This window comes from Dicentrarchus labrax, unplaced genomic scaffold (assembly GCF_905237075.1).
Source record: "Dicentrarchus labrax unplaced genomic scaffold, dlabrax2021, whole genome shotgun sequence".
NCBI classification, from domain to species: Eukaryota; Metazoa; Chordata; class Actinopteri; family Moronidae; genus Dicentrarchus; species Dicentrarchus labrax.
The window spans coordinates 25053497-25070355 of NW_026136718.1; the positions used below are offsets into that span (position 1 = coordinate 25053497).

The 16859-nt window shown below is 41.2% G+C and overlaps 2 protein-coding genes across 4 annotated transcripts; one reads left to right on the forward strand and one right to left on the reverse strand.

Annotated features, from left to right (window-relative positions):
- Positions 1–2732: 2732 nt before the first annotated feature.
- bcl6aa (BCL6A transcription repressor a) lies at positions 2733–11210 on the forward strand. 3 transcript variants are annotated; one of them, XM_051376820.1, is made up of 9 exons: positions 2733–2825; positions 6777–6948; positions 7039–7260; positions 7350–8315; positions 8695–8876; positions 8983–9150; positions 9245–9375; positions 9623–9760; positions 9879–11210. In XM_051376820.1, exons 1-9 carry the CDS (start codon positions 2741–2743, stop codon positions 10020–10022), a joined length of 2208 nt encoding a protein of 735 aa, XP_051232780.1. In that variant the 5' UTR covers positions 2733–2740; the 3' UTR covers positions 10023–11210. The 3 variants fall into 3 exon arrangements, with proteins under 3 accessions (XP_051232780.1, XP_051232781.1, XP_051232782.1); XM_051376821.1 differs by lacking the exon at positions 2733–2825 and adding an exon at positions 4384–4476; XM_051376822.1 differs by lacking the exon at positions 2733–2825 and adding an exon at positions 4559–6692.
- Positions 11211–13605: 2395 nt separating this feature from the next.
- smx5 lies at positions 13606–15696 on the reverse strand. The gene is made up of 5 exons (XM_051376823.1): positions 15554–15696; positions 15294–15361; positions 14982–15012; positions 14774–14833; positions 13606–14173 (listed from the first exon to the last, which is right to left on the reverse strand). Exons 1-5 carry the CDS (start codon positions 15554–15556, stop codon positions 14048–14050), a joined length of 288 nt encoding a protein of 95 aa, XP_051232783.1. The 5' UTR covers positions 15557–15696; the 3' UTR covers positions 13606–14047.
- Positions 15697–16859: the final 1163 nt, after the last annotated feature.

Genomic DNA, 16859 nt, shown 5'->3' on the forward strand with positions numbered 1-16859 from the left:
TGGAAAATTCCAGCAAGTTCGACTCTGCAGGCTGCATTCCTGGCTCCTCTCAGCTGGCCTTGAGAAAGTCCTAAATCTACATGCTTTGATTTGATTAAATTGGAATTCTAGCCCACTAACACGCCTCTGCTCTGACTATAACCTTAGCATGTAGCTTGCACAGGCAAGCTGGTGAACTCAAGGTTATCCACACAGGCACACCGCAGAAACTTACTCCAAAGTTGTTTTTTTGGTATTCGTGTGTGTATTTTTCTTTTGAAAAACCTGATAAAGCAGAATAAAGTAACTTTAACAAAGCTTTTACATGGCCAGGGAGTCTCATTATTGACCACTAGAGCTGAAACACTTTTTGTTGTTGCTGCTTTACAATACATGCATAACTTCTGAGTACACTATGAAAGTACTGAGGATGAGAAAGACTTTAAAACAATCTAAATAAAGTGCACTGCCAAAATACACATAATCAAGGGACTCCTTTTAGATAACTGTGATCCTCTGTAAACTCTTTATCTCTATTATTCTGTACTGCTGGTAATCTTCCTGTGTGTTTAACCTTGTCAAGTGGAATGAAACCCAACTTTAAACATGGAGTGTGTGAATGCAAAGACCGGCAGCCGCACTGCTGCAAACAGACATGATTTTGTGTCAGAAGATGACTTCCCTGTTTGTCTGTTAATTAAAAAAGCAAGAAGCGAGCTTCCAAGTAAAGAGTGCTCATCATTACCTGCACAGAAAATCTTTTGAAGTGCTATCAGTGAATATTTCACTGCGTCTATTCATTACACGCCGTGCTCTTTAACTGATGTGATAAATTATGCATGTCATGTGTTTTCAATGATCTGCTCAAATAGACGATCAAGGAAAACGTATAAATACATACAATAAGACTAGAAGAACAAATCTTTTTATAGACGCACTGCAGCCGTGCCACAATTCAGACCTGCAGTCGGATTTGGTGTTTGACAAAGGGCAACTTTGTTGTGGACAAAAGAAGGAGAAATGCTTCTGGGATGCATGGAGTTAAAAAAGTGAAACTTAACAATATAAAAAGAAATTCTTTTAAAGAAAGGAACTAAAAAGACCTCTGTAGCTAACAGCATTATCTGTTTGGTGTTACAGCTTGGTTGCATCATGCCTCTCAGAACAAAACTCCACACTCACATCTTTGCTGACAATGAACACTGAAGTTGGCAGAAATTTGCTGTGAAACGAGACAAAAGTGTGCAGTTTATGAAAAAAAAAAGTGAGGCAACCTCCGGGCCTCAGGCTTTTGTCAGTGGGCATTTCTATTCAATGACCTATCATGCACCAAGTGTAGGCAATGATACGGCTTTGAGATGTTTCACACTGTGTCAGAAGTGTACAAGATTTTTATTTATTTTTTTTTTAAATGTGCAGCTGTTACTTGCCGGGCAGACTTGAATCACTGTCACAACCTGCCTTGGCTCTTGATTGTTTCTGAGCAGCGTGCCGCCTAGACAAAGAGACCAAGACCCTAACGCCACGACCCGTTGTTTAATTATACACCCTGAATGGAGATCAAGGATTAACCGATAAACTGTTCATACTGTGACAACGTGCCCTGTGTGTCATTCCTATCAGTTCAGACGGGGGGGATATTGATCAGCTACCCTGCACTCTCTCTGTCCTGTGTAAGTGGGTCATTTATTTTTGCTAGGAATTGGTTGAGTAAAAGTTTGCCAAGGATTTGCAGTAATTATCTCATCCTTCTATAGCTGGGCACAGCATGGGGCCTTGGTAAATTACACATCTCCCTCCTAACTCCTGGATGGTTTATGGCCGTGCATTATGCATAACTGTGCTGGAGCGCCTTAAACATCCCCCAAGTGGATTGAAATAAAGTTGACGCTGCTCTTTGTTTGGAGCTCAAGATAGTCTTTATTTGGCAGTGCTGAATCGGAGATTGCTGTAAAAGCGTGCGTCTTAATTATTTTGGAGACTTTTTTCCCCAATGGTTTGTGAACACCTGGAGTGTTTTTAGTGGGATGCCGAATCCAGATGGGCGGATGCACGGGCAATCCACAGGGAAATGTCGGTTACATTACAGTGGAGTGTGTCGTCACATGAAGGGTTAAACAAAAAAGAAAAGAAAGGCGCTGCATCTGATTCATATGGATGTGTGTAACACAGTCTGTTGTACACTGAATGACAAAGATAACTGATGTCAGTTTAACCTCATGTAAGCATGAACGTGTCTCGTGGAAAATTAGAAAAACATCTTAATGTTTGTCAAGAGGAAAATAAATTCACATGAAAATCAAGATAATCTTAAAAAGAAGTCTCACTCCTCCGTTCGTCTTCATCAAAAGAAAAGTACTATGAGAAATGTAAAAGATATTCCTCAAAGACTATAAAATATATAATGATCAGTAGGTGTAAGGACACGGTGGATAGCTTAACAAAATAAAACACAAATATAATACAATAATGACAAGCCTGTATAACAGAACATGGGATGTGCTGTGTTTATTAACATTAATAACAATAAATGGAGCTCATAATTCAGTCTTTGTCTGCCCACCGACGTTCTTTTAACTTTATCATTCAAATATTGAATCAATATAGAGCATTTAAATCTAAGGATTCTGTGTGTTATTAGCTAATATTAAAACTACTGGAGATAAATTATATATTTTGAAAGGACTGCTGTCATGTGAACTAATATATCTTCTAATTATTGCTATACACTTGTCTCTGTCATGTATTATCAGCTCAGCAAATGCTCCTTCTGTGCCAAGGAGTGAATGGGATGAGAAAGGACGGGGAATCTGTGGTTTGGAATCACCACAAACAAAGTTTCCAAGGTGAGTCACTGCTTGCCCACCACTCATGGAATTAATACAACTTTTCAGATGCTGTCACACACATCCCCTAACCAAGCACCATAACCGTCTATTAACTGGTAAAAGGTATGTAAATTCACACCAGTTCTCACGCAGGGACAACACGGTTTCACACAACTTCTCTTTGATGCCATCGATTGAAACAAAAGTCTTCAAACTAAAAGAGCATGAAGTAAAACACAACACGAGTAAGCTGAAAAGTAAAAAAATCTCTGTTTATTCTTGCCCAACTCTGAGAAATGATGCAACAAGGAGTACACATGCCTTAAATTAAATGGTAGGGAGAAAAAAAACACACAGCAATGCATTCAATTAATTTTCCAGGAATCTTTCACTTTGCATTTCAATGAGCAATGTTTTTGTTGTAAGTCTTCACATCACCTGACATGGACAATTTCACAGGCACCCTCTGCTTCCAATTATTTCCCAATCAAACCCATAATTCTCAGGAAGGACTAAACACTTTCAAAGAAAAGACAGCCACCACGTAACAAGAGGCTGGAGTCTAAATGTTGTTACAATACAGGCATACAATACCATAACAGCACAACCACAGAGACCTGACCTTGACATTCAATTCCACAACGTGTGCAATAGGTCACATAGCGTTTTTAACTTTTATACTCTACACATAAACCCCAAATGCCTGATTTTAAATTACAACCTAGGCTGACTGCATTCACAGGTTATGATTTTATAGATTGATGATCCCTCGCTTTCATGCAACAAGTTTTCTATGTAACTATATATGAGTTAATTCACAGTAGATCCCATCAGTAATTATCAGTTTGATTCACTGTCAGGCAAATCAGTCGCTTTAACACAGTAACAGTAAAGCCAATGTATTACACCGGTATAGGCGCAAATGAGTGTATAAACCGCGACCTAACAAGTGCCAAATCCACCATGCAAACCAAACCGCTTAACAGTCACATCCGCAGCATGACACACGCTCAACTGACTGCCTGTACACTTGTGAAAAATAAATCTATTAAAGCTTTCCTTTTTCAACAAACCCCCGACGGTGACTCGAAGCATTCTCCATCTATGAAGTCAGCATACCTGCAGGAAATCTGGCTAAAAAATGAGCCTGCCACACCGACCTGTCCGCATGGGCCTAATTAAGGTGTCGCTCTGTGTGCTGTACATGTTGGGTCTGTGTGTTAAATGCGACGAAAGGCAGGGAAACGATACATTGCTTAAATCATAGAATATAAATTAGTTCTGAGAATTTCGGGGGCTGGGTTTAAGGAACTGGTGACGTCGCCGACTCGACGTCCTGTGACTATGGACTCAACCAAATGCGGGGGGGGGGTTGGATCACTGTGAAACAAATTTCTGCGTTATTTTGAGAAATAATATTTATTTTTTCACTCATTCAAACGCTGGAATTGTGCCGTGCTTAATGTAAAAACCGCCATGTGCAATACGTGTTAGAAAAACCGATTTGAAAAGAAGTTGTTTTCACCACAAGGGAAAAAAACGTCTCTCCCCTGCCCCGGGAAAGTGGTACGGTCTCGGGCTCAAATTCCGAGAATTGAGCTCGTCTGATTCTTAGAACTGGGGTTCTTAGAAGTGGTGATGCAAGAAGTTTCTAGGAAAGCGCTACCAGGTGATTTTTTAAATTCCTTTTTTGCTCTAATTTGGCGCGAAGTTGTTATGTACTGTGTATTGCTGATGTTTTAGACATAGCTATTTGTCCATTTGTGCCGTTTAAGTGTTTGTGAAGCCGGGGCTGTGTGTGACTGTGTCTCCTGGCAGCTTGGACAGTGCAGAGTCGAAACTCTGAAGTGGCTCGTGTAGTGACAGGCAGTGCGCCGCTCTCTGACAGACCGTCTGCCTCGGCGCTGCGCTGTGGTCGCTGGTCGCCTTGAACCAGCGGAGGCAGACGGCAGCGTGCCTCCGCTGGTAGCCGACCATAGCGCACTGACACTGTGTCGTGTTGTAACGCTGTAATAACGCTCGAGTCAGCGGACCACACCGAGGGAAATGAGCGTGTTATTAGGGGTGTAAAAGGCTGCCCAGCCCGGGTTGTTGTATGTGTGTGTGTCGGGTGGAGGTAGTTGGCGGTGTTAGGAGAGTGAGCGGAGCTTTAAATGTGCTCTGATTTAACGACACTTTGTACGGTCAACTGTCAACAGCGCGCGGCGACTCGCTCGCTCGCTCGCGCGCGCTGTCAGAGCAACTTTGCTGGCAGCATGGCAGCTTCAGCTTCAGGATATTTTTACTCCGCGGTCGCTCCGGCGGTAATTTGCTCTAATGGAGCGCAAAAGGCTGCGCCGAACAAGCCCGTCTGTTACCGTAACATTGTGGCGGAAACATTAGTGTTGATGGGCGTGTGTGTGTGCGTGTGTGTGTGTGTGCGTGTGTGTGTGTGTGTGTGTTTTTCTTTCCACGGCAGAGGCTACAAGACACGTCGTCGCACCAAGTTGTGTCTTATGTTTCCACTGTGACACCGTGCTGTGTGTTCAACTAACCTGTCTAACTACACCGAGTTGGAAGGTTTGGCCGAGATGCGCAGAGTTGGCTTCAGTGTTGCCTCATATCTGTCACGCACTGAGAGTTTCGGTTAGACAGTGTTTATGCTCCGGAACAGTTAAAATTAATGACCACGTTTAGGCCTATTCAATAAAATGAAAATAAAATCAGAGATATATTGAGGACCTACTTTTTGGGCTGACAAAAATCTGTGCGCTGTGAATTTAATTACCACACTATAAAGTAGATTGGCGGAAGTTATATAGTTGTAGTAATTAAATGTTCTGAATTGTGTTTACATTACTGGTTGTTTGTCGGTCTTGATATCAGTCTGTTTAGGCTGCATTCTGAACTGCTTCTATTTTCGGACGGGTCCAGTTACAGACTTCAGTCTTGATATTGAGTTTAAGATTCTGTCATAAATCTGCATGCGGGTCATAAAGCCAGTCCTGCCGTCGGTTAATTAAATACTAGTGTTCATTCACGTTAAGTAACTGACCTACAAATGCACTTAAAGTAAAGAGAAAACAGAGCGCTGCTGGGTCCCACAACAACAACACGCTGTCACAGGGGTTATTATAGCAGAACAAGGCAAACTGTTACTGGTGTAACCTTCCAGCTGCACCGGTCGGGTAGGAGAGCCACTCAGGGCAAGGACTCCCTGCAGTTGAAATTAAAATTCATAGTTTGGATTTAAATTCGTTTGACAAAAAAAATAAAATAGGTGTTTATAAGTGTTTATAATAAGTGAGCTGCTTGCTCAAACCATTTCCCTTATTTGATCGGCATGTTGACAGTGAAGAGCATGAAACTCCGAGCCCGCCGGTCTGAAGGCACAGACACACACACTCAACTTTTCTCTGTTAGACTCAATGCAGAGAGTGGACGGAGCCAGCTTGGGCTCATTTTCATGATAAAACTGCCAAGCGATTTTAAAATAATGCCCAGGATATTTAATGGTGTTTATTACTTATATGTGCTATTTGTAATAAATCAGTCAGTGTTCAGCGGAGTCTCTGTTTGTATTTCTGAAAATGAAATACATAAAATGATCCCGCTATTACAGAATTCTATCATGGATACTTTGGTCTGCTCCGGTCGGTTAATATGTGCCACACATTTTCTTTCATTTCTTACATTAAGTTGTCAAGTGACAGTGAGGGGGAGAGAAATGAATCCAAAGGTTGAAATTAAAATGTCTAGACAGTGTTTATTTAATAAATGGCGCCGCCTTCTGGAGGAAAGACTGCATCTGTTTCTCAGTCTGCCACATTGATGAAGACCTTGTGAGGATCACAAATGATTTCAGCCCAATTAGTTTACTTTAAAGACCACCTGTACAACACAGCAGTGAGTTGTTGCATACCACTGAAATAAACTCACCATGGCATTATTCTTGTGAAATAATCTTGTGGGTTTTTTTTCTATTTGCAGAACTTGACAAAATGGCTTGCGCAGCAGACAGCTGCATACAATTCACACGCCATGCAAGTGATGTCCTGCTCAACCTGAACCGTCTGCGTAGCAGAGATATTCTCACAGATGTCACTATCTTGGTTAACAGACAGCAGTTTCGGGCACACAAGACCGTTCTCATGGCTTGCAGGTGTGTGTTAGTTACATTAGCCAATTTCTATGCCACGGTTTAAAGATGATGTGACTAATCTTTTTTTCTTTTTCTTTTCCCTGGTGTCAGTGGGCTGTTTTACACCATCTTTACTGACTCCCACAAGTGCAACCTTAATGCTATCAGTCTGGACCCAAAGGTGGACCCAGAGGGCTTTGCCATCCTGCTAGAGTTTATGTACACCTCTCGTCTGACACTAAAGGAGAGTCTGATTATGGCGATCATGAACACAGCCATCTACCTGCAGATGGACCATGTTGTGGACACCTGCCACAGATTCATCAAATCCAGGTTGGTAGAACAAAGTTCCATTACAAATCCATCCTGTTCATTTATATCCGCACTTGCAGTGTTCTTTACCTTCTCCATTCTTTTCACAGTGATCCGTCCGCCAAGCTGCCAAGAGACGAGTTTTTGGTCAGTCCCTTGGTTTTACCTCAGGATGTCCATGCTTACCGACCCCATGATGTTGTTGACAGTTTGCACAGCCGCGTAGCTCCGTTCAGGGATGGGAGGCCCTATGGCTCAAACATGTTCAGTGGGGTCAGCACCCCCAGCAACTACCATCTCTACGGGCAGTTTCCCATGCCAGGATTCCCTTTCCCTCTCTGCAAGCTGACTGATGCCAAAAACGCTTTTGCTGACCTCTCTAAGGGTGGCATCCACCACAAGCATTGTTCTCCGCATGACAGCGCCAACATCATCAGGGCAGAATACACCAGGGCAGTGGGTACCAGCTCCTCCAGCATTATTCACTCCACCACCTACGCTTCCAGAGAGGTAGGGAGAGACGATGAGATGAGGAAGGAAAGCCATGAGGGGGTCAGCCAGTCTATTGCTCTCGGCACAAGGAAGCGTGCATTTCCTGTGTTGACCCTCGAGCACCACAAGGACTCGGGCAAAGATCACGCTCCTCAGGCAGAGGAAGACCTGATCCATCAGCACTACCCCCTCGGAATCTCCTCCGCTGGACGCAAGAGCCTCATGAGCAGCCCGCAGAGCCCTCTCAAATCAGACTGCCAGCCCAACTCCCCAACAGAGTCCAGCAGTAGCAAGAACGCCGGCCTCTCCCAAGCCGCCGGAGTGCAAACCCCGCAAGGTACGCAGGACCCCAAAGCTCGCAACTGGAAGAAGTACAAGTTCATCGTACTGAATCAGAGCGCCAAGGAAGATGAGGTGGGGCTGCGGGATCCCGGGCTTCGTTCCCCTCAGCGCCTTGGCCTGCAACCCTACCTCCACCCCAGCGACTCTGAAAACCTCGACCCACAAACCACAATTAAGAGCAACGATCACAGTGAGGACCTGCCTGTGCCCCAGGCTAGTCGTCTCAACAACATCATTAACAGGTAAGGGTTTTTTTAAACACAAAGCTGCATACTTTTCTTATGCACGGCATAAAAATATACATCTGGCATATGAATCAAATTGACGTCCTGGGAGGATTTCGCAGCAGGAAGGTATCATGAGCAGAGGATCTTATGGTTTTTTTAAAGTGTTTTTTTTTTACATTTTTATTTAATATAATCCAGTTATAAAGTGTTCCTCTAAAAGAATACATTATTCCTTAAAACAAACCAGAGTCAAATTAAAATGCTTTGGATTTTGGACATTCACCAATATAGATATTTAAGGAAATTTATTTGGGAATTAATTTGATTTACTCATTCACGTCCGGTTTAATGTGTTTGTTTAGGTCTGACTTGAGTTTTTGTTTTTTGTCTGTAGTGCACTTGAGGGGTCACTGAGGAACGGTGACAGCCACCCTCCACACTACTTGAGCCGCCTGAACTGCTCATCCTGCGGCACCCCGTCCCCACAGCACTCAGAAGTCTGTCCCAACACCTCCAGGTCCCGTCTAGCAGAGGACATGGCAGAACTGCACTCAGAATACTCAGACTCCAGTTGTGGTGAGTTTATGACGGATATTAAACGGCAGTGACTTAAGCAAATCAAAAATGATAATGCATTATTCAGGACTAGGGGTTAACTCTCACTGTCATTTCTTCCTAACAGAAAATGGTACATTCTTATGTAATGAATGTGACTCCAAGTTTGCTGAAGACGAAGCGCTGAAGCAGCACATGCTTCAAGTACACAGCGACAAGCCATACAAGTGTGACCGCTGCCAGGCTGCTTTCCGCTACAAGGGCAACCTTGCAAGCCACAAGACTGTCCACACAGGTACGTCTCACAGATTCTGATATTGTCCGTCCAGTCTACGCTCCTCTGCTGCTCAATGCTAACAGGTTTTTTTTCTCTGATTCCCTGTTTTCAGGAGAGAAGCCGTATCGCTGTAATATCTGTGGTGCTCAGTTTAACAGACCAGCTAACCTCAAGACTCACACTCGCATCCACTCAGGAGAGAAGCCATACAAATGTGAGACGTGTGGAGCTCGTTTTGTACAGGTAATAACACCCTTCCATAAAAATCCGAACCTGCCCTTATAATAAACATTTTCCCTCTCTATTGTGTATGAGCTAATAACACTAATACTCAGCTCTAACTATGGGTGGGTATAGTTATTTTTTGTGCCCATAATTACAGGGAAGAACATCCCTAGGGTTGTTTTGGCTTTAACACAATGGAAGCTAATACACATGCTGTCAGTTTGATTCAAGCTGATTGTATTTCTGTTTTTTGTCCACGTTTCAGGTTGCTCATCTCCGTGCCCATGTGTTGATCCACACGGGTGAGAAGCCATATCCATGTGAGATCTGTGGAACACGCTTCCGTCACCTGCAGACGTTGAAGAGCCACCTGCGTATACACACAGGAGAAAAGCCCTACCATGTAGGTTGACATACTGTATAACAACATACAATAACATAACCTCTTTCGGAAACACATTTAAGATATCACAAGACTGTAAAAATGCCTTCAACTAATGTTTTGCTGCTTTCCTTTTCAGTGTGAGAAATGCAACTTGCACTTCCGCCACAAGAGTCAGCTACGGTTGCATCTTCGACAGAAGCACGGAGCCATCACTAACACAAAGATCCAATACCGTATGTCAACAGCAGACATGCCTACTGACTTGACAAAGGCATGTTGAGCTGGAAGGAGGGAACAGTTTTAAAGGAGGCAATCTTGACCTTGGCATTTAAAGACCCCAACTTGTACAATCATCCAAAATTGTAGTGCCACACTGTGTTTATTAGACAAATAAATTGGCTGTGTACGCCATTCTAAACGGGTTTCCACTACATGTGAACGTAGAGCCACTTATGGCATCTTAGTCACTTTATTGTTTCTATATAGATATAAATATATATATGTATGTTGGAAGTGTTTCTAAGCTTTGAAGGTACGAATATAAAGCTTTATTTTGTTGAGAAGGATGGAATGTAAACAATCTGTTTTTTGAAAATACAGTATTTTATATCAGAGAACTTACTTTTCTGAAAGTATTGAAAATTTTGATTGACGGGTGGTACATATATTTTAAGATAATGAGATTTGCGGCTGTATAGAGTTGTCTATACATTTTTATGTAGATGTACGTACATGTTGCACCATGTCAAGTTGCCATATTCATGTGAAGGGGGAGAAAAAAATGACATTGTAATTGGTTTTAGTCAAAACATATCAGATGACTGCTGCTGTCTGATGAGGATATGCATGAGGTACTCTCTTACCGTTGCCAGTTGTCAGCGCGCACATGAAGTGGGCAACTGCATAAATATTGTGACATATTGTGTAATTATATCTGTGCGATTGCTCTCTGCTGGCAGAGCCAATCTAAGTGTGGAAATGCATTTCAAGGTACTGCTTTGTTATGACCAAGAAAATATTTTGCTTCAAATGTATTTGTATAGATGTGATTTTTGTTTTTGTTCATTTGTTTTCCATAAGTGAAGGTTTACAGTTTTGGTCATTGTTCTAGATCCTACAGTAAAGTTGTGTGTAAGTGTCAAGGTTTTTGTTTGTACATACACTGTGTATTCAATGTGCCTTTCTCTATATGGTGACTGAATTCTTCTCCATTCAGCCCAGCTGTATTAAGGTACAACTCAAGGACACCACTTGTCCGAGATCGTTGTGTGTGTGTGTGTGTGTGTGTGTGTGTGTGTGTGTGACTGTATGTATATATTTTTAAATGCTTGTCACCAACCCTAAAACATGCAAATTCATCATTGTAAATCTTCAGGACTTGTTTTTGGATTGGGCTTTTTTAACTGCATTAAAATTATTGTACAATGTTATAGATGTATGAATGTAAAATAAACGTATTGGATTTCTATGTATTAACACCCGACTGAGTTTGTCATATTAAAGTGAGAAATGATGCCAGATATACAGTTACAGTTATACAGTCATACCCTTGATCCAGAAATATTGTTTGACAACAATAAAACCTAGAGGATGCAACTTGTCCTTCAAACATAGCACTATATATATAATTATAAATAATACATATAGCCCTCAACCTTTAAAGATTAGTGGATCATAATTTTGACATGAAATTAACTGTAATAATAATAACTATCCACAAAATAAGGTTTACTGTACTTTTATTATACATAGCAACAAAAAACAAACTCAAGCACTGCATCCTGCCACCTTTCAAAAGCCAAATCTGTCACATACTCTGTCTTTGCTCTTAAAGGGCTTGAAATCGTGCATTAACGGGAAGAAAGCCTCATTCATTTCCAAACTCTACACTGAGAAAACATTCAGTTTCTGCTCATAATCTTGTAAAAAAAACTACTTACAAACCACAAAACCACTTAAAAAGGCTCCCGCTCACTAACAAATCATCCATCACACCTTCAGTCCTTTGTAAGATCAAAACTATAGCAAGCCTATGTAACTTTGGCTCAATAACACCCGCTGTGGCCACGAGTGACAATTCAATTCAGTTCACTAATTTGTCCCTCACGTTGGGGGCAGGAGCAGAAGAGCGAGCGCTCTGGGCACGCTGCTCATGTGATGGCCTATGGGAGCAATTAAAGGATAACAGTAAATGGCAAAGGGTAGTGCAACAGTAGTACAAGTAGAGAAGACTCAGAGTCAGAGAACTGACTCAGGATGTCAGACACACAGCAAGAACTGTCTAAAGTTTGGTGTCATTAGCTACTGGTCACACCAGTAGCAGCTGAACACCTGGGTGTGTTGAACTGAAACTGTTACAATGTGTTATTTCTATGGATGCTCCATATTGGCTTTTCTGCCGATATCCGATATTCCGATATTGTCCAACTCTCAATTTCCGATACCGATATCAGCCGATACCGATATATGCAGGCTTTTTACACCAAAACTGTTGTTAGGTAACAACATAACGTTAACATATCTCCTATTGTGGAATTAACACATTATGCCTAATTTTATTGTGATGCCCCACTGGATGCATACATAAATGCAACATGGCTTTCCAAATGTAAACACTGTCTGTGCACAATAAGAGAACAACTTCAACTTTCATTGTATTAATACTGAAAAGAGTGCTAACGCTAATCACTAGCTTTGGTTAATGTGTTTAATTGTATTATGCTCCTGAAGGAGTGCTAATGTAAATTCTACGCCAATTGTTAGTTTGGTTAAGGAACAGTTCACAGCAGGGTACCATATTTAAGGTGCAATGCACTTATTTTGTGTTATTATTAAAATCATTAAGTTTTAAATTGTTTGGTTGTTAGCCACGGTTAGCAACCAACCAGTCTAGTAGTAGTTGTTGTTGTTGTTGTTGTTGTTGTTATACGTCATCTAGCGCGCGCGGTAAACGTCCCATACTGCGTTCATGCAGGCTCGGAAATGCTGAAGCCTACAGAACAAACATCGGTTATAAAAACCCGATACCGATAATTCCCGATATTCCATTTTTTAGTGAATATCGGCCAATAATATGGGAGGGCCTTTATTATCGGACATCCCTAGTTATTTCATCTTTTAAAAGTTACAAAGTCTTGCTGTAAATGAACCTGTGGGAAACCATAGTTACAGCAGAAGGTTGAGATTATGACAAACCGTGTTTATATTTAAATGATGTGCCCGGCTGAACCAGTGGTTCTTTATGCAACATGTATTAAACACTTCACAGTGCATCTCTTACACTACGCTGCCATGTCTTTACATTACCTCATGTATTTTAGGAGGTCCAGTGTGTAACATTGAAGATCTGTTGGCAGAAATTAATATTAATAGGTATGTTTTCTTTAGTGTATAATCACCTCAATATAGGAATAGTTCTGTTTTGTTACCTTAAAACGAGTCGTTTTTATCTACAGAGTCTTCTTCTATGGAGCCATATTTCTACAGTAGCCCAGAACAGCCAAACCAAACACTGGCTCTAGATAGGACCTTTCACGTTTTTTGGCAGCCATCGCAGTTTCTCCTTCGTGCTTAGTTGAGTCAGGGAGCTTCAGTTGTTTGCAATCTGGTCACTAGATGCTACTGAATCCTACACACTGGTCCAGTATTCTAACATAATGAGGCCATGGGATTTTTTGTTTTATTTCCCATAAACGCAGTCATTTACAAAATATCTTTCCTCGATGATCACAGCTCAGGGCTCAGAGCTTCTTCAGTGTTTCATTTTGACTAAAGAACTAAAATCTGTTTTATATAAAACAGGTGAAACACTTCACAGAACAACTATGCAAAAATCCCTACAAATGACAATAACATGATCAAAATATAAATAAAATAGTTTTATTTTGAAGTTGCATAAAAAAAATCCAAAAGTCAAAATGTTGAAAGACAAGCAACAGTACTTGTATTATGCAACAGAAACACTACAACAGATCTTTACCTCTACTGGGCTCAAAATTGCATGTAGTTCTATTTTTATTTTTATTTTTTTTAAACAAAACAAAAGACAGTATCAAATGAAGCCTCCTACACAGCCTGAGAGGTGAAGACCCTTTCCAATAATTAGTTGTATTGATCACTCCTGTCAGGAATGCAGTTAAACTCTCTGTCAAAGTACAGGAAAGTGACCAATACTGCTTCTTTACAAGAGCTGCACAGACTGTATCATCTTTAAATGAACTCAACTTAGAACTTAAACTACTCATTATGCCCCGGCACAAAAATCCCAACCCCCGCCCCCAGACTAAACCCCATCCTGCAGGTCAATCACTGCTTCTGCTGCATTGCTTCTTTTCGTGCAGCGTCCTGCAGGAGCTGAGTGTCCACTTCATCTGCAGGTAGCTGAACATACCGGACCACAGATCCACGGATGAAACAGTTTTTCACAGACAGCTGGAGCAAATTAAAACAAGACATTGCGGGGTTTGAAGGCAATAATCAAAGTGCTGGAGATTGAAGCTATACAAAATCTGTCCCATAATATCTCATCAATGGAGTTTGTTTTTTATAAAATACCCATGAAATACAAATTTCATGGGTATTTTGGTGACATTGGCTTTACTTTCCTATTGATTGGGGTATAATAATAATAATAAAAACAACAACACTAATTGCAAACCCATAATGCTCACAAATCTGATGAAGTTGCAACATATAGAAATTACCAAATAAGGAAATATTTCATGTTTTGTAGGTCCAATATTTTCTATGCATAAAGCAAATATGTATTCCTTTAGTATATTGCGATATATTACTTCTTTACAGTTTATATATTCCAAACACGACGGATGGAAAGAAGGAGAGTCTGCAGCACACTTCTTTAACGTCATCACTACAAAACCCTAAGCATCATCAAGCCAATTTCTATTAAAATTTGGATAAGTTGCAAAGTATCAAGGTGATAAACAATGTTAAAAAGAGCTTGGGGGATAACAACAATAGACATGTCTTAAGAGCTGAAACTGGTGACAGCACTGAGACAGCTCAACCTACCATGTGTGGATACTTCTCTGGATCAGTGACACTGATGTCTGTGAGCTTAATGTTCAGGTACTGAAACACACACACACACACACACACACACACACACACACACACACAGGGAAACGTCACGTCAAAAGATTAGAAGTCAGAAAAAAATAAAAAGGAAAAGCTGAATGACTTTGTTTCAAAATAAGGAGGATAAATGACTCTTTCCAACCTGATCGACAGAATGAAGAGTTCCACAGATGCTGAAAAGAGAGATGTTAAAAATGATTACACCTGGACACACAGGTAGTACAACAATACCTTGCTCTATATTACAATCCACAACGACACCACTGCATTAAATGAAGCTTATCATGTTCAGTTATTTGAGTCTACAACAGAGAGGAGTTCATCATTCATGTGCAGTATGACCACCGTCCACTACTCCACACAGCGGTCTAGTGACTAGCATAACTAAACAACGGAGGCTAAATTAAACAGTACACGACACATTCATTCAGCTTAACCAAAAAAAACCCCCAACCTCAAGTCGTTTTTGAGCTCCACCACCACATCCTTCCCCACCAGAGACTTGAAAAACGAGTAGAAAAGCTGAAAGACACAACGACATGGTAACGCTAATGTTAGCAGCATGCTAAATGTCGAGCATTATACAGGCTGCAGAGAGCTAACGCTAGCAGGCTAAAGCGAGCTGTGAGCCGTTCAACACCTCGCTGAATCTTCACATGAGACACTGTGGCGTTAACTGGCGGCTCAATTCACACATTCACATCGATTTCTTACCATTATTGCTGCTTGGTGTCTTCTGGTAGAGCGTCCGGTGTTGATGATGTGTCACCCCGCGTGATATCGCTGCGACAGACCGGAGTGCAGTTACCGAGCAGCTCCACACGGGGGAGCCAGCGGCGCGCTCAGTGTCTCCACGTTGAACTACCTGAGGAAGGTTTACTGCCGCTCGTTAAGTGAACGGTGTGACCATAAAGCATTGCAGCATCACTGTGAGGTTAAAGCCTGTGATATAGTGTCTCACAGAGTCCGCGGGATGACTCTAGCTGTTTATCTGTCGGTCTTGTGCGATAAACTTTGTTCTGAAGTGTTTCTCAGACCTGCTGGGCTCGTCAGCAGGTTTCTCGGTTGGCAGACTGATGAACAATGTGCACTGGGTCCTCCTGAGCAGGGGCGGATCTAGAGGGGTGGCAGCTGCCTGAGAAAGGCCATGTCACCCCAGTTTGGTGTAAAAGTCTGTCAAATGTAACACATTCATTTAGAATAATAAAAAAAAAGCATTAAAAATTGATGTTAACACATATTATTTAATTATCTGCTGTAGACTTGGTTATAGGCTTAAGTTTAATGAAACGTACTAATGTGCCACAGAAATGTAATTTTTTTTACATTATACATACTTTATTGTCTTTTAGAAAAAGGGAAACAATAAGGTGAATAACAGTACCAGACAAAATCTGAATAGTTACAACACTAAGAAATGAAAAGACAAACCAAAAAGAGAATACATGCATACATAAATAATACAACTTTATAAAATATATATAATTTACAGTTTATAATTTATACAAGGGGGTAAGTAATGGTACTACATTACAGTAATCTTTATTTAGGGGCTTTTCCAAGCAAATATCGATATATGTGATGGTTTGCAATTGAATCAGCATATATTTCTGTCACCCCTGAAAGACCCCTTAAAATGAGGCAATGTATAGGCCTACTGGCGACCCATCCTCAATGGTTACATATGTGTAAGTCATTTTTATAGGCCTTAAAGGACCAGAGTGTAGGACTTACTGGCATCTATCTATCGTTGTACAGCTCAGCCTTCCAGTCATGTGGGAGAAACTATATTGGCCATTGAAAAAGCCAAAGGCCTTTGTTTGGTTTGTCCGTTCTGGGCTACTGTAGGAACATGACCGATCAACATGGACCACCATGGACCCACTCCCTCTGTAGTAACAAAAACACAGTTCTTATTTTCAGGTGATTACACACTGAATACTAATGAAAACATACCTATGAATATTATATTCTATTTCTGCCAATAGATTAAAGAGGTAAAATGATTCAATAATCCATA

Excerpts from the sequence above, each read along its gene's own strand:
- bcl6aa (XM_051376820.1), top strand. The coding sequence starts at position 2,741 with ATGCTCCTTCTGTGCCAAGGAGTGAATGGGATGAGAAAGGACGGGGAA. Across the intron at positions 9,151-9,244 it reads CCACAAGACTGTCCACACAG|GAGAGAAGCCGTATCGCTGT; the intron begins GTACGTCTCACA and ends CCCTGTTTTCAG. Across the intron at positions 9,761-9,878 it reads CAGGAGAAAAGCCCTACCAT|TGTGAGAAATGCAACTTGCA; the intron begins GTAGGTTGACAT and ends TTTCCTTTTCAG.
- smx5 (XM_051376823.1), bottom strand. Across the intron at positions 15,013-15,293 it reads GAGCTCAAAAACGACTTGAG|CATCTGTGGAACTCTTCATT; the intron begins GTTGGGGGTTTT and ends CTCTCTTTTCAG. Across the intron at positions 14,174-14,773 it reads CAGAGAAGTATCCACACATG|CTGTCTGTGAAAAACTGTTT; the intron begins GTAGGTTGAGCT and ends AATTTGCTCCAG.